The sequence below is a fragment of the Embiotoca jacksoni genome, unplaced genomic scaffold (assembly GCF_022577435.1).
Source record: "Embiotoca jacksoni isolate LCO1_2020_lvr unplaced genomic scaffold, fEmbJac1.0.p SCAF_7, whole genome shotgun sequence".
Lineage (NCBI taxonomy): Eukaryota > Metazoa > Chordata > Actinopteri > Embiotocidae > Embiotoca > Embiotoca jacksoni.
Genome location: NW_027185425.1, coordinates 1,189,607 through 1,204,088, shown reverse-complemented (window position 1 = coordinate 1,204,088; position 14,482 = coordinate 1,189,607). Strand labels below are relative to the sequence as shown.

The 14,482-nt window shown below is 44.4% G+C and overlaps 1 protein-coding gene across 3 annotated transcripts in view; it reads left to right on the top strand.

Moving 5' to 3' along the window:
- The first annotated feature begins 120 nt into the window (after window positions 1-120).
- LOC138215026 (uncharacterized) overlaps window positions 121-14,482 on the top strand; it is a 29,931-nt gene continuing 15,569 nt past the window's right edge. For all 3 annotated transcript variants that reach the window (XM_069176954.1, XM_069176953.1, XM_069176952.1), the window contains exons 1-17: window positions 121-190; window positions 1,005-1,118; window positions 1,666-1,819; window positions 1,912-2,104; window positions 2,764-4,633; window positions 4,748-4,834; window positions 5,116-5,189; window positions 5,399-7,250; window positions 8,095-8,166; window positions 8,281-8,811; window positions 9,709-9,791; window positions 9,967-10,116; window positions 10,870-11,030; window positions 11,892-12,045; window positions 12,131-12,340; window positions 12,552-12,985; window positions 14,277-14,457. In XM_069176954.1, coding sequence (XP_069033055.1) covers window positions 1,010-1,118; window positions 1,666-1,819; window positions 1,912-2,104; window positions 2,764-4,633; window positions 4,748-4,834; window positions 5,116-5,189; window positions 5,399-7,250; window positions 8,095-8,166; window positions 8,281-8,811; window positions 9,709-9,791; window positions 9,967-10,116; window positions 10,870-11,030; window positions 11,892-12,045; window positions 12,131-12,340; window positions 12,552-12,985; window positions 14,277-14,457 — 6,315 coding nt within the window. In that variant the 5' untranslated portion in view covers window positions 121-190; window positions 1,005-1,009. The remainder of the gene's footprint in view (window positions 191-1,004; window positions 1,119-1,665; window positions 1,820-1,911; window positions 2,105-2,763; window positions 4,634-4,747; window positions 4,835-5,115; window positions 5,190-5,398; window positions 7,251-8,094; window positions 8,167-8,280; window positions 8,812-9,708; window positions 9,792-9,966; window positions 10,117-10,869; window positions 11,031-11,891; window positions 12,046-12,130; window positions 12,341-12,551; window positions 12,986-14,276; window positions 14,458-14,482) is intronic.

The window sequence follows — 14,482 nt, the reverse complement described above, 5'->3', positions numbered from 1 at the left end:
TCAAGTCAGTGACGTTCCAGTCGCTGATTGGCCGGGGGGGAGGGAGGGAGGGAGGGGTTTCCGCCGCTCGCTGCCGTAACGTCACGTGATCTCTCGGGAAGACGAACGCCAAAGAACGACGGCTGCTACTGTTGTTAGCAGCTCCTCCTGCTTCTACTCGTGGGGGGGGAGGAGGGATATTGAAGCAAAGGTAAACGTTGCACCGTGTGAAAACGACATATTCCTCAATTCAATGAAGCCAAAAACAAAGAGGAAACTTGCTGGCAGACTACTACCAGCTTATTTAAAGCCTGCTTGTCCACGTTAGCATTCTAGCAAGGCAAGTTTGCAGCACAAAGTAAACAACTCGGATAATGCTGCAACTGGACCTCAACCAAACGGTTTATCTCCACTAAACGGCAACCAGCACTTCTGTTGTCTTTATTCTTTGGTCACAGTTTCTGCAGGAACTATTTATCACTTCCTGTGGTGGAATGTAACTTTAATTAAATACTGTTAAAGCACTTGAGTACACATTTGCTGTGCATGTCCTTGAGTCTTGAGCCTCATGTTACTTTCTTCTTTCATGATTTGAGTACTAATGAGTACATTTAAGTACATGCATTTTTTTTTAATTTTTATTATTTGTAACCAAATATCTCCAAAATAAAAAAAGTACTGAAATAAGTTTCTCGGCGGTTCAGTTGACATTTCTGACATTAGCGTGCAAATATTACAAATATTCTTTGAAATGCACATTTTGATACAATGCAGAAATTTCCTGATCTCCTGTCAAATGTCATGGAGTTAAATCTCAGAAATCTATGCATGCGTTGGGAGCTGTGGATGTAAATAACATGCTGGAAATAAGAAGTGAATTCTTGCACAGCTGTTGTTTAAAATGATTTTCTGTTCACATCACCTGTTGTTTAAAATACCCGAAGAACAGTCAGCATCATTTTAAAGGCATAGGGCAGATCTCATCATCATCCAAACCTAATTTGGTATTTTTGTACAATTTTCAGCTGCCATGGCGAAGCAGGACAGAAAGCTGACTCCTGAACAGGATGCCCTGGAGCACATACTTGCTCGCCAAGACGAACCCTCCCTGGAGAAAAGGTTTATCGACTCCTTTAAAGGTAAGCAGTATATTTCTGATATCGGTCTCTACTTTGATATTCCTAGATTTTGTGGCAACAGGCCGGACTAGTCAGTTCTTTGGAAACTATTCTTGGTTATGTAGATCATAATTATACAAAACTGCATTCTCCTTTGAGTTAGAGGGGATGCTCGATATGCATTCAGCTAAGCATTATCACTTTGAAATCAAATAATTAAAGGTTTTAGGTTTATCAGGAGCACGGTCATGTAGACGGTTTAAATACAAGCAGCGGTATTCACAGACTATTGTCTTGTTATAGTTAAACGCTCGTATATTCTCACTTGCCATTGTTGTAGGTAAAGTCAGACCACCAGAGAAGATACTTCTGTTTGTGGTGGTTTCAAATTTATTACAACATTTTTCATTTACAAATGATAATTTCAGCTTTTAGAGAAAAGTTTAACATGTGCAAATTTTTTTTAAATTATTTCAGAATATTCTTGTCTTTCTTTTGCTTTAATGACGGCAGCACTCGAGCTGCATGGACTCCACAAGTGTTTTTATGGTAATATTTGCTTCTCCAGGAAGAGGCGTTTTCACCCACAAAGCCATCGAACCCTCCACGTTTGTTGTTGAATATCGTGGAAACATCTCTTCTCACAAACACGCCAGGAAGAAATGTGGTGACACTTTGAGTGGTTTCCTGTTTGAGTTTTCGTGGAACGCATCACAGTGGTCGTAAGTCATCTGCCTGGTTTTTCAGTTTTATCATAAAGGAGCTTTTTATCTACAGTTTCTTAACAGAAATGTGGCTGACGTTTCATTTGCAGCGTCGATGCTTCCAAAGAGGACGGGACCCTCGGAAGACTTGTAAATGATGATCACAGAAGTCCAAACTGTGAAATGAGGAAGGTTGTTTGTGAGGGGAAGCCACACTTGTGCCTGTTTGCGGTCGAAGAAATATCTCCGGGTGAGGAGATAACGTACAACTACGGGGAGTCCTTTTACCCGTGGCGCTCAACGGTAGGTTTATATTATAAAAGGGTGTCTGTCTTACGAAAGAGATCTTGTTCTCAGTTAAATCAATTGATTCGATAAAGGTCGGTGGATTTCTTTATCCGGTCGAGCTGTCCCCCCCGTATCTAGTCTTTAATTCGTCATATTTATGTTTAATTTGCTCCAAATTATAACATAAGTATTCTCAAGTCACTTTATATCGTAAGGTCGAGGTCAAACAATTCCCCTTGAGCTTGTCAACAATACGTAAAAACTCTCTTTTAACAGGGAGAAACATCTGACCAAACCAGGCTGAGAGGGAGGCATCCATCTGCCTCGACTGGTGGGAGTGAGGGGAGAGCAGAGAAAGAAAAGAGCAGCATAGAGAGACAACAAACAATAAACACCGGGCAGGTTGTTGTCGCCGGTAACCACAGATCAGAAACATGCAGCTCTGCAGCCTGAGATATCTGCAGAAAGGTACGAGGAGAGAGGACAGAGAGGAAAAAAACCCCACAAACTATGGGAGAGAGAAGCCAGAGTTGTGTTTTCTCAACTAACTCTAAAGTAAAGAAGCAGTTTTCCCCAAAATGTCTCCAAAATTCCTCACATCTTTTAATGACACACCTGGCGAAGTGTACGCATGAAATCGTGTGGTTATCTCTGGTTTGTTTTTCCATTTAAAGGTCTCTGCAGGTTCCAACTCTGAGGAATCCGTCTCTGAAGACGGCAGTGAACGACCAGGACCAAGTCGCGGATCTGCCGACACCAACACCAACACTCAGCTGGACAGTTCACCGTTTACCGAGGGAGAGTCTTCGAAAGAAACCTTTGTGCCGGAGCCGGACGACGATTCGTCCCCCCAGCAGGAGCGAGACCCCGATGGCGCCTCGGATGGAGACTACGACCCCGGCGAGGTGGAGCTAAAGGGCAAACGCACATCTTTCGACAGTAAAAATTACTGTTACGTTTGCGGGCTCGTTATGAATAAACTTGCTTGTCATCTTCGCACGCATGTCAGCAAAGAGCCTGAAATCGCTGAAGCGTTGGCATTACCCGCAAAATCCCAACGGCGTAAAAGGCTGCTTGAAAAACTACGAAACAGAGGAAATTGCAAACATAACGAAGAAGTGTTGCGGAACAGCTGCAGGAAGTTAAAACTTAAAAGACGACCAAAAGCGAAGACGGTGAGTGCTGAAGAATTTGAGCACTGCCAGTATTGTAAAGCCCTTTTCAACCGTGCGGTCTTGTTGAGGCACACTGCCAGATGTGCCGAGAACACATCAAACTCCGAAACATCTGGCGAGACGAGCTTTTTAAGTGAGTTTGCTCCTGTAGAGTCTCAGTCCTCAGAAATAATTTCATCTGGCGTGTGGAAGATACTTTTAACTATGAAACAAGACGAGGTCGCGTACTTGGTTAAAAACGATCACCTTCTGAAACGGCTTGCTCAGAGTTGGTTCGAGAAGTATGGAGACGATCCCAGTAAACATGATCTCATCAGACAGAAGCTCAGAGAAATGGGAAGACTCCTATTAGCGCTGCACGAAAAGTCCATATTCAGCTTTGAAGACGCCATCAAACCCAACAACTTCTACAAAGTTGTAGACACGGTCAAAAACATCACCGGTTTCAATGAACGAAAGAGGAGCTACAAGAAACCAAGTCTTGCTTTGAAATTAGGAAATTCCCTCAAACGTTTAGGCCACATTGTCCTCTGTGAGGCCGACAGCGATGAGAAGCTGGTGGAAGACACCAACGCATTCATGAAACTGCGTGCGAAAGAGTGGACTCGACTCGTCTCTCAAGCCGCCGTCGCGTCGCTGAGCGGACGGAAAGTCAACAGCCCGTCAACGATCCCGTTCACGCGCGACGTTCAGGCCTTCTACAGGTACCTGGAGAAAACGTCATCGTCTGCCACTGGGAGCATGGAGACGTACGGAAACCCGCAGGCCTACGACGCACTGTGCAGAGTGACACTTGCGCAGGCGTCCGTCTTAAACAAATGTGCGCCGGAGGTTTCCAGAATGACCCTGCAGTCGTTCCAGGAGAGGGACGACTCCACACAAGTGTTGTCCAAGCACTTCATCAGAATAAATATTTTGGGCAAGACCGGCCAGAACGTCGCAGTTTTGTTGACGTCTCAACTTGCAAGTGCGACAACGCTGCTTGTGAGCAAGAGACGAGTGTGCGGCGTACACGACGACAATCCTTTCTTGTTTGCAAAACCCGACGGCTGTTCCACGAGCCTCCACCACGGAGGGAACTGCGTCAGGGCCTTTTCAAGTCTGTGCCGCGCGAACAACCCCGAGCATCTCAGGTCGCTGCATCTTCACAAGCACATGGCACGAATTTTCCAGATTCTCAACCTGGAGAATGACGAGCTCGGTCATCTCGCTAAACTGCTGGGCCACGACATCCGGACTGACGGGGACTATTATCGGTTCCCCGAGGCCGCCGTTGAACTCGCAAAAACCGCCCAACTGCTCCGGGCAATGGAAAAGGGATCTCTTGAAAGGTTCAAGGGAAACTCTCTGGAGGAAATTGAGATTGAAGGTTTGTGTTCAGAATAATCAACCTGCCAGTGCTTATTTAGTAAAAACAAACTTAACTGTTTTTAAAATGATTAATGAATACATGCTCTAATTAGTTGGTTTATTTTAATTCAAGATGAACTGGAGTTGGACGTTGAGCAGAGCAACCCTGGAAACGTTGATGCTGAAGAGGACAATGAAGTGTCAGATCTTCAGCAGCGCGGTGTGTTGTGAAGAATAACCTCTTTATGTACTTATTAACCGGAAGTATTCTTCCGTGTTATTGTCTGAATTGTTGAATATGAATCACTTTAGATTTAAATCTACTCTGTCACAGCTCGGATTCTGCCAGGTGGCAACAACTGAATGAATAAAATGGCACAAACTTCTTGTGTCTGTTAAACAGTCTTTACAGTAGAATGTTCAACACGTAAACGAGTTTATATGCGAGAATGATGTCGGTTTTGTTCATTCTTTTGATAGTTAATATTTTTGTCTTTCCAGATGATGTGGAACAACGAGCCGTTGAATCCCAACCAGACGTAACCGCTGCTGTTCCTTCTCCAGGGGATGAAAGAGTAGGTGTTGAATGGATCTTAATCATTCGGCAACAAGAACTTGAAGTTAGACATGACCGCTGCATTCGGACCAAACACTTTGCGATCATGTCGCTCTGATGCAGCCTATGCAAATTAGCAGTTATTCAAATTTGAGTGGCGCATCTGGGATGAGTTGGTTGTTTATATGTTTGTGTTTGGTGTCTAAAATGACTTGTTCATAATTTCAGGTTGAGGACTCGGAAGAAGCCTCCAGTTCTGCAGAATGGTTCTCTGGCGACGAGGATTTCTTTGACGATGACCCAAATAGCAACGACAGTTTTGGCAACAATCCAGATTCGTCTGAGCCGCCGAGCTTTGTGGAACAACTCGCTGATACTTTGTCCGTCCAGCAGGATGCTACTGACTTTTCTGACGTTTCTGACTCTGATGGAGAGCCCAAAGATCCCACCTGCACAAAGAAAAATTATTGTTACGTTTGCGGGAAAGCTCAATCGAAAATTTCTCGCCACCTTTTCACCCACAGGAAGAAGGAGGCTGAAATTGACGAAGCGTTTGCGGCACCCTCTAAATCTAAGAAACGAAAGAAGATGCTGGAGAAGTTACGAAACAAAGGAAATTACCAACATAATCAGGAGGTCTTGAAGACTCGCAAAGGACAACTAAAAGTAAGAAGATTAAACCCGTCCACGCCTAAAATATTTGCAACTTGTATACATTGTCAAGGCATGTATAGTCGCAAGGAATTATGGCGACATTTGCGAAAGTGTCCTTTAAAGAAGTGCTCGGACCCTCTCGTGGCTGGCAACAATCAAATCTTAAGTATGGTCGCTTCCACGGGTTTAACGGACCCCCAAGACATCTCCTTGGGCGTGAAGAAGATGTTGAAAAAAATAAAAAAGGATGAGATCGGCTCTGTTGTTTGGAACGATCCTTACATACTGCAGCTCGCGCAGTGTTTGTACTACATGAATGAGACCAAACTGAGAGACACGGTCATCAATCAGAAGATGAGGCAGTTGGGACGGCTTCTGTTGACGTTGAAGAAAAAGTCAATGGGTAGCTTTGAAGATGCCTGCAAACCCCAAAACTTCAGCGATGTCGTCGAAGCTGTAAGACAAACCGCAGGTTACAATGACGAGACCAAGTCCTTTGACAGTCCGACTCTTTTGGCGAAACTGGGAAACTCGCTGAAGAAAATTGCTGACATTAAATACGCCCGGGCTCTGAAAGACGGCGCCAATATAGAGACGATCCAGGAAGCAGAGACGTTTATCAAGCTGTGCGCAAAAGAGTGGCCCTCCCAAACACCATCAAAACTGAAGGTAAAAAGACCGCCAACATTACCGTTTACTCGCGATGTGCAGCTTTTTTACAAGTGCGTGAAGAAGGTCGTAGCTTCTGCAGCCCAAAGTCTGACGTTGTATGAAAGCTCGCCGGTCTACAAGGCGCTTATCAGAGTGACCCTTGCATACCTGTCGGTCCTGAACAAAAATGCGCGAGAAGTCTCAAAAATAACACTGCAGTCGTTCAAGGAAAGGGACGAGACGGAGCCCCGGGAAGACGCTGCTGTTCGCCAGTCGCAGTTTGAGCAGATTCTGTCCAAGCACACCGTGAAGATCAACGTTGTCAGCAACAGCGACACAAAAATGGCTCTTTCTTTGACTCCCGAACTCCTCTCCGCACTGACGCTGCTTGTGGACAAGAGAGAAGCATGCGGTGTGCATAAAGACAACCCCTACTTATTTGGAAGACCTCTCGCCAAGTGTGACAGCTTCTACCAGGGACTGCAGTGCGTCGGTACTTATGTAACTCGATGCGGCGCAGAGAACCAGGAGAGCCTCAGGTCCACGTTTTTCCGTAAGCACACTGAAAGGATTTTCCAGATTCTGAGCCTCACAGATGATGAGCTCGAACGTCTGGCCAAACTGCTGCGGCGTGACATTCGGACGGACGGCGAGTATTATCAGACGCCAGCCGCCACGGAAGACATTGCGAGAATCTCAGCGCTACTGTCGGCAATGGAGGACGGATATCTTGGAAGATTCGAAGGAAAGCCTCTTGAGGAAATTGAGATTGTAGGTACGTGACCACACAAAGTGTTAAAATGGACGTAGTCTCCGGGTCTGAAAAGTGAAGCCGATGCGAAAGTGCCATAAAGTGAGTACCACTTAGGGACACTAGGGGTGGCTCCAAAAAAAACACCTTTTTTTTCTCAGGTCAGTGATCAGCGATTTGGTGATCGTTCTGAAAATAAGTCCATAATTAATTAGATATTTGGCTACAAAGAGAGATAGGTTTGGGGCCGTGTCGGTTTGGGTGCAGTCAGGTTTCCAGTACAGGTGGGCGGGGCATAGTGTCCCAGGCTCATCCAAATATGGTCACTTCCTCGTCAAAAAAAAACAAGGAGGCGGCGGCCGAAATGCCAGATTAAAAGGCTTCAAAAGGGCAGGGTGATGTCTTGGTAGCTTATCTCATGAATATTACTCGATAATGCCCTCGCAGCATTTGCTAAAACCCATTTTAGCATTTTAAAACCAGCGTTGTTTACATGTTGTTTACTTCCTAGCAGTCTTCTTATTCTTGGCCTCTTGCTGTGAGATCAGTGTGTTTCTTGGTGTGTTACCACCAGCTGTTGGTGAGTGAATGAACGTTAAACCAGTGGAAATAAAAGTATTTTGACATCTCCATGTACATAAGTGCAGAAAGCCTTCATCTAAAGCTTCTGCCATAAATCGATAGTAAAGTTTACTTACTTTTAATAGAAGTTTATACAGTCTAAATTGATTATTCAAATCAAGCTGTAATTTTCAGCTTTTTGCTTAAAATATATGAATGCCATTTTGATATACGGATTATTGTATTAATGTCTTGATGTTGGCGGAAACCACAAACCCCGTGTTTCCTTTCTTACTTTCCTTTGAAGATGAAGTGCAGCCGGTGGTGGAGCCGATCACCCGTGAAGACGGCGACGCTGAGGGGGGCAATAAAGGAAGTGGTAAGTAGTAAACACAGACTTTGATCTGTGTTAGTCGTTTTTCCTCCTTTCAGTTGCCTCGAAGCTGATAATACTTCTCAGATTTGTCCCTGTGCCCGTCTTCCTCCTTAAAAGGCTCTTATTCAGCGGCTAAAAAAAGGAAACATGGCAGCAGGAAGAAGGAGAATGAAAACGAACCAACTGAGTTGATTGCTGAGAGAAATGATGTGAACGCAGAGAAGGAAGACGTGTCAGAGACGTCTGCCGTCGACACACCTGAAGAGACACCGTCTCGTAGCGAAGGAAATGAAACAAACGTTTATTTCAGTGATGACCACGAGGACATGAATCTGGACTTTGACATGGACGTAGACACTGACGACGATGGCAGAAACGAGGAAGACGATGGCGGTGAAGACTCAAAGGGCTCGGCAGCAAAGCCTGCGATACCGGATGGAATATGTAGCACAAAATTAGGGGACAGCGGTCACAGGAAGAAGAGGGACACGTCTCCAAGCAGGCACAGCACCGACGGAGGCCTTGAAGAGAACATGGACGTCGATACGGAGAACCACGCAAAGGAAACGGATCCAGAGGAAGACCACAACGAGGAAGATGACTGGATGGATGCAGATAGTTGTGGTTCCCCTGCTACTCCGAGTACAGGTAAAATAAATCTGGTGGAAGAAGAGGAAAAGTCAGTGGAATACCAAAGTCATTAGAGCATATCATGTCAGGAAACGTGCATGGAAATGTTTGCGCCAATCCGGCAAATATAGAAATATTTTACTAGAGTTAGTGGGGTTCAACCTCTGTGGACCCTGAATGTCTGTATAAGAGTTCACTGCAATCCATCCAATGACGATGCGAAAAATAAACTGTACGAGGTGGAAGCTTTAACCCTCCTGACTAAATGTTCCAAGTTATGCTTCTTGATCAACATCAACACCTGAGTTACAAACAGTTTTTGTGACCTCTGATCTGTGAACTTTTGAGATTTCACAATGGGCCGGAAACGTGAGCAGAGAGCACACATCAAAGTTTGTATCAAATTTATTGGGCAACAGAGAGAAGTCCAAGTAGGGATGGTGTAGAGCTACGATTGTGTTGTTGCAGGCGTTTGTCATGTTGGAGAACCCAAGTGCTCATCGTGCCACAGTTCAGGTGGTTTTCAGTGAATGTTTTTTCCCTCAGAACGTCTCAGTGGAAGTCGGTGTTGACAGTCTGTTCCCGGGGGACATATTTTATGATGCACAACCTGTCAAAACATGTTCCCCGGCTCAATTCTTTTTTTTATTCTGAAGCATTTCAAGAGTGTCTGCTGACAAAAAAAAAAGCTTCAGATTCATGGTGAAATCACAAATGCGTACATGCCAGTGGTCCCAAAACACACAGGTGACTCAGGCGCTGATGTTGATCAAACGACGTAAATACTTTCTCGTGAAAGTTGCAGCTTCCATCTGTTTCATGTCCACATTTGTGGTCTGCAACAGGAGCAGTCTGAACAACAACACCTACAACCGTATATGTTTAACCAACATGCTTACAACCATATTGTTTCAGTATTTATAGAAAAGAAGAGCAACTTATCAGCAGCATTGGCTGGGATGAAAGATGTGAAGATATTGATCCAAAAACTGGACATTGTGAGTATCTGGTGTCTAATTTTGCACTGCAGACTGCTAGAAGTGATAATGGAGGAGAATAGAAAGAGCTTGGACAGTATTCAGTCGTCGTGTCATTAACTTGCATCGTTTTATGAATACGCATCACGGGAATCCACAAAGAATACTCTTTTTTTTTCCTTTTCTTGGTTCTTAGGAGAAGGTTCAGGCTCTCGTCCACATTTCCCAGTTTTCATCTTTAAGTAAGAAGTCGCCGGTGAAAGATCAACACATCCGTGATGTCAAGAAGCAGCGCGAAGCACCTTCAGCTCCCACAGAGGTCACAAAAAAGCCGAGCGATGCGAAGGTGCTTCTCCCGCTAATAAACACCATATTTGTACAAGTATTAAGTGTCATAAAGTGTGGGGAGGAAATAACTTGATACAAAAAATATGTGAATTTTAAGTCATTTTATGGTAAAATCGTGAGCTGTGCACATTACATTTTAATTATTTGACCTGCTAAAAAACAAAATTACACACCATTATTAATTAGTTCAGAAGCAGGATTAAAAAAAACCACATTAAAAATACAGATGTAAGTTGTTGCACTGTAGAGCTTTCTTGTGTTTGTGAAGAACTGGAAACTGGATTACAAGATGGCCTCTCGTACATTCAAAGGAAAGTTGCTCAGTGGTGCGCAAGTCGGAAAAGGTGGGGGCACGACTGATAAACCGAGCTTTAAATAAATGAATCGTACGGCTCGTGTGGACTCTACAAATGATATCAGACCAAAGCGGATCAAATCCTGTAAACATGGAACAGGTTTGTAACACTTATAAAAAACATCACTGTTTTACAACTGCTGCTTTTCTAGTGATCGCATGAGGCGAAAGAGGGTTTTTAGCCCGGTGTGTATCTTGTGATGAATTCCACCGCACTCTGGGGCCTCTGTGCAGCTACAACAACAACAACAACAACAACAGCTCCACAGGGGACATTTAAAGCTGTTCTGTCTTGAATTATGTGTCTCGGTAATGCTTCAGTTTGCGTTTGTGTACATTTAGAAGTTACTTCGCAGACACATGAATGAAATGTCGATCTGTCCTCTTGCACCTCAGGCGGTGCACATGAGCTGCTCCCACTGCAACACCAACATGATGAAGGGACAGACTGCGTACCAGAAGAAGGGCTTCACCGACGTCTTCTGCTCCAAAAGCTGCCTGTTCGCGTTGTTCCCTCACAACAAACCGGCCGCCAAGAGGTGCCACAGCTGTCTGAAGTGAGTCTGAGAAACATCCCCTCTTCTCTCAGTCTTTCTTTATGTAGCACAAACTCATGTTATAGTAGCTGCATTTTTTATTTTTTTTTATTTTAATTTTTTTTACTTTTCTAACTTCCAGGCAGCCACAAGATCCTCATTTCCTCATTATTTTCTTTTATTATTTCCGTATTTCTTCAACATGGGAAAATTAACTGGAGCCTTAAAACATGCTCGTTATTAAATCCTATGTGAATGTTCTGAAATTAGTAGAAAATATTTGCCGCCTGCAAGTTAGCAAAAATGCAAGAAGAGTTTCAGGTGAAAATTACGACAAACAAATGTGGCTAATCGGCTAAAAAAAAAATACAAATACATAAGTTTGGTGTGTGATATGGATATAGATGAAAATGTTGTTCATGTTTTTTTTAGTCCACTTGGGGGCATCATAAACAAGCTGGAAACACAACACATATTGACATTATGAGCTTTGAAGTACTGTATGATTCGGACAACTTATGAACAAACAGTTGCTTTAATGACACATCTGCAGTTACAGAGCAACATAAGTTATAAAGGTGAAATAGTCACTCTCAGTTTAATTCTGTTGGGACGGTTGTGTGTACAGTCGGCACGCAGCCTCACAATAAAAATGAAAAAACCAGAAGCATTTTATTTGAGAAAAAAGTGCCCTCCTCCATTTAATTACCTGATTGAGGAGTCAGTAAGTGCTATATTTTTGATGGCTATGAATGCAGTTGGAGGTCAGGTGTCAGTAGGCCGGTGATTTCCCTCATCAGCTTCTAATATGATCCTGCAAACAAAATTGTAATGTCCATGTTTATGCACTGTACGTAAGTGCTTCTCATCTCCCCTGCGCAGGGCGATATCGCAGCCTCTGGACCTCATCATGGCTGCAGTGGACAGCAAAAGAACCATGAAGGAGTTCTGCAGTGTCGCCTGCCTGTCCTCTTTCAAGTCTCGCACTGCGTCCACCGAAACACCCGTCTGCAGCATGTGCAGCAAATCCTGCACTGTAAGGACAAAATCAGGTTTTTTATTCCACTTTAGCCCCTTAAAACTCGTCACAGCCTAAGTCAGCGCTCCTTTATCTTCTGCAGGCCACTTGTGAGTTGACCCTGAACGAGACGGTCTACAGGTTTTGCAGCAACGCCTGCTTGGAGGGTTTCTGCAAGGAAGGTTTCTGCAGGGACAACCGGGGCGTCTGTGAGAACTGCCGCTCCGCCTGCCGCCACAAACCGCTCACGCTGAAGCTGTCGGACGGAAACAAAACCATCTGCGGCGTTAAATGTCTGGAGGAGTTCAAAGAGGTGCCGAGCTGTCAGAATCCGAAAACACGAACGTCTGGGGTGTAACGATGAAATATATTCGCCAGTAAAACGTTAGACAGACAAAATGCAGGTTAAGGATATTCAAACTGTGGCACAGAGCACAACATGTCATTTTATCTCATCCCAAAGTTTCCCACGACAAACCTGCCGTATCTCTGACACTCTGTTGTGTTTTTCTTTGACTCTGCAGAAAACGAAGACCCTCCACGTCTGCACGATGTGCCACGTCTCTCGGAGAGTGTCCAACATGGTCCACCACGTCGGCGGCGACGACGCAGTGGAGCTCTTCTGCACTCGCACCTGCGTGATATCGCACAAGCTACGATCTGCGGTCGTGTTTAAAATCCGAGGGACGGACCGCGTGATGACGACGCCGTTGAGGCCAGATTGGAGTCCTGCCGCGAGCCGAAGCGACGCCCCTCCAGACGCCGCCCGACCCGACTCCTCAGAGACGATCATCACCGCGGACTCCTGCGTCGTCTGTAACTACTGCGGGAAGCCGCTGCCGAAGGGACAGAAGCTGCACCAGTCGAAAAGCTCCAAAGTCTTTTGCTCTCCCGCTTGTCTCTCTGAAAAGCTGCCGCACGTCAAACTAGTCACCAAAAAGTGCTACAACTGCTTTCAGTAAGTCCAGAATATTTTCTGTCTGTTTATCGCCTCGGCTTATTTTTTGCAGTGATTTATTTCAGTTTGATTGTTGTTGTTTTTTTTGCATTTATCAAAGGTGCAGATAGAGAAACAAAAGAGTCGAAGGAGTCAAACCTGAATTGATCCAAAATTTACAGATATTTCCCTTTTTTTTTTTCTTTTTTTTTTTTTTTAAGTTAATGAGACAACTTGTTGATTTGAGAATATTTGTTTTATTTCTGCTTGAAAAATGATCCTTAATTGTAGATCAGGCTACAATCTGCAGGCTGTTCTTAGTTTGCATATAAAATATATTTACTGCGTCCTCCAGTAATCACAAATAAAGTCCTCTAATCACAAAACTTACAGCACAAAGAAACTAGCGGGAAGGCGGTTAAAAGCCATCATCAACAACAGTTACCTTCCTGCCTGAATACCAGTGTGCCCACAGCGCCACCCAGTGGACACACAACAAAATCATTACATTTCGATGAGAGATTATTAGGAGTTGAAAACTGACAGTTTGACAAAATTTTGGAAGTTCGAGTGATGTTCACAATGAATGCAGGAGATAACACAAGAAGTGGAGTGGAGTACGCCGATTTGGAAAATTCTTTATTTATATAGCGCCGAATTATAACCTAAGACATCTCAGGCACTCAAGATAAAAACCCAACAATCTGCACCTGAGTGACAGGAGGGAAAAAAACTCCCTTTTAACAGGAAGAAACTTCGGACAGAGCCGGACTCAGAGGCGGGCGGTCATCGGCCTCGACCCGTTGGGAGATGACTGATGGGAACTTCAGTGGAGGTTCCCAGGAAACCCCGACGGATCAGGTGGCGGTGGTGATGATGAGGAAGAGGAGGGTTACTCATCAGGAGGTCTGAAACGCAGAATAACAGAATTACGATGATATTTAAAGATGACAAACTGATCGGCCTCAAAAAGACCGAATATGGTGACGACGTGTTTATGAATGTCACTTTTGCTTTCCCACGCTGTCAAATCACTCAAAGAAATTAGAAGTGAAAGAACATCCGCAGAGAAACGAGGAGGACATTAAGTGATAATGTGAAATCTGTTGTTGTTTTTATTGTAGAAAACAAGCAATTTGAGGGCATTAAGTCATCATGATGGATGCTTTTGTCATTATGTACCGAATAAACGAGTAAATAGTCCTGAGCTCTAAACACGTCCTTTAAATTAAACCAAAGAAACAAAGCCACTGCAACAGACAACCTTTTTGTGAGTCTCATTTCTCGACCTCTTCCCTCCTGGTGTCGTCAGGGTGATCCTGCGGCCTCGTAACGTCATCCTGGCTCCGGTGGATGATTCAGGGACCGTGAGGGAGCTGTGCAGCGATGAATGTCTCTCCTCCGTCACGTCCATGAGGAAAACCGCTGTAGAACCTCCACCGCCGGAGGAAGGGCCTCCGTCAGAGTGCAGGATGTGCCACAAATTTTGCCACGTAAGAGTTAAAAAAAAAAAAAAAA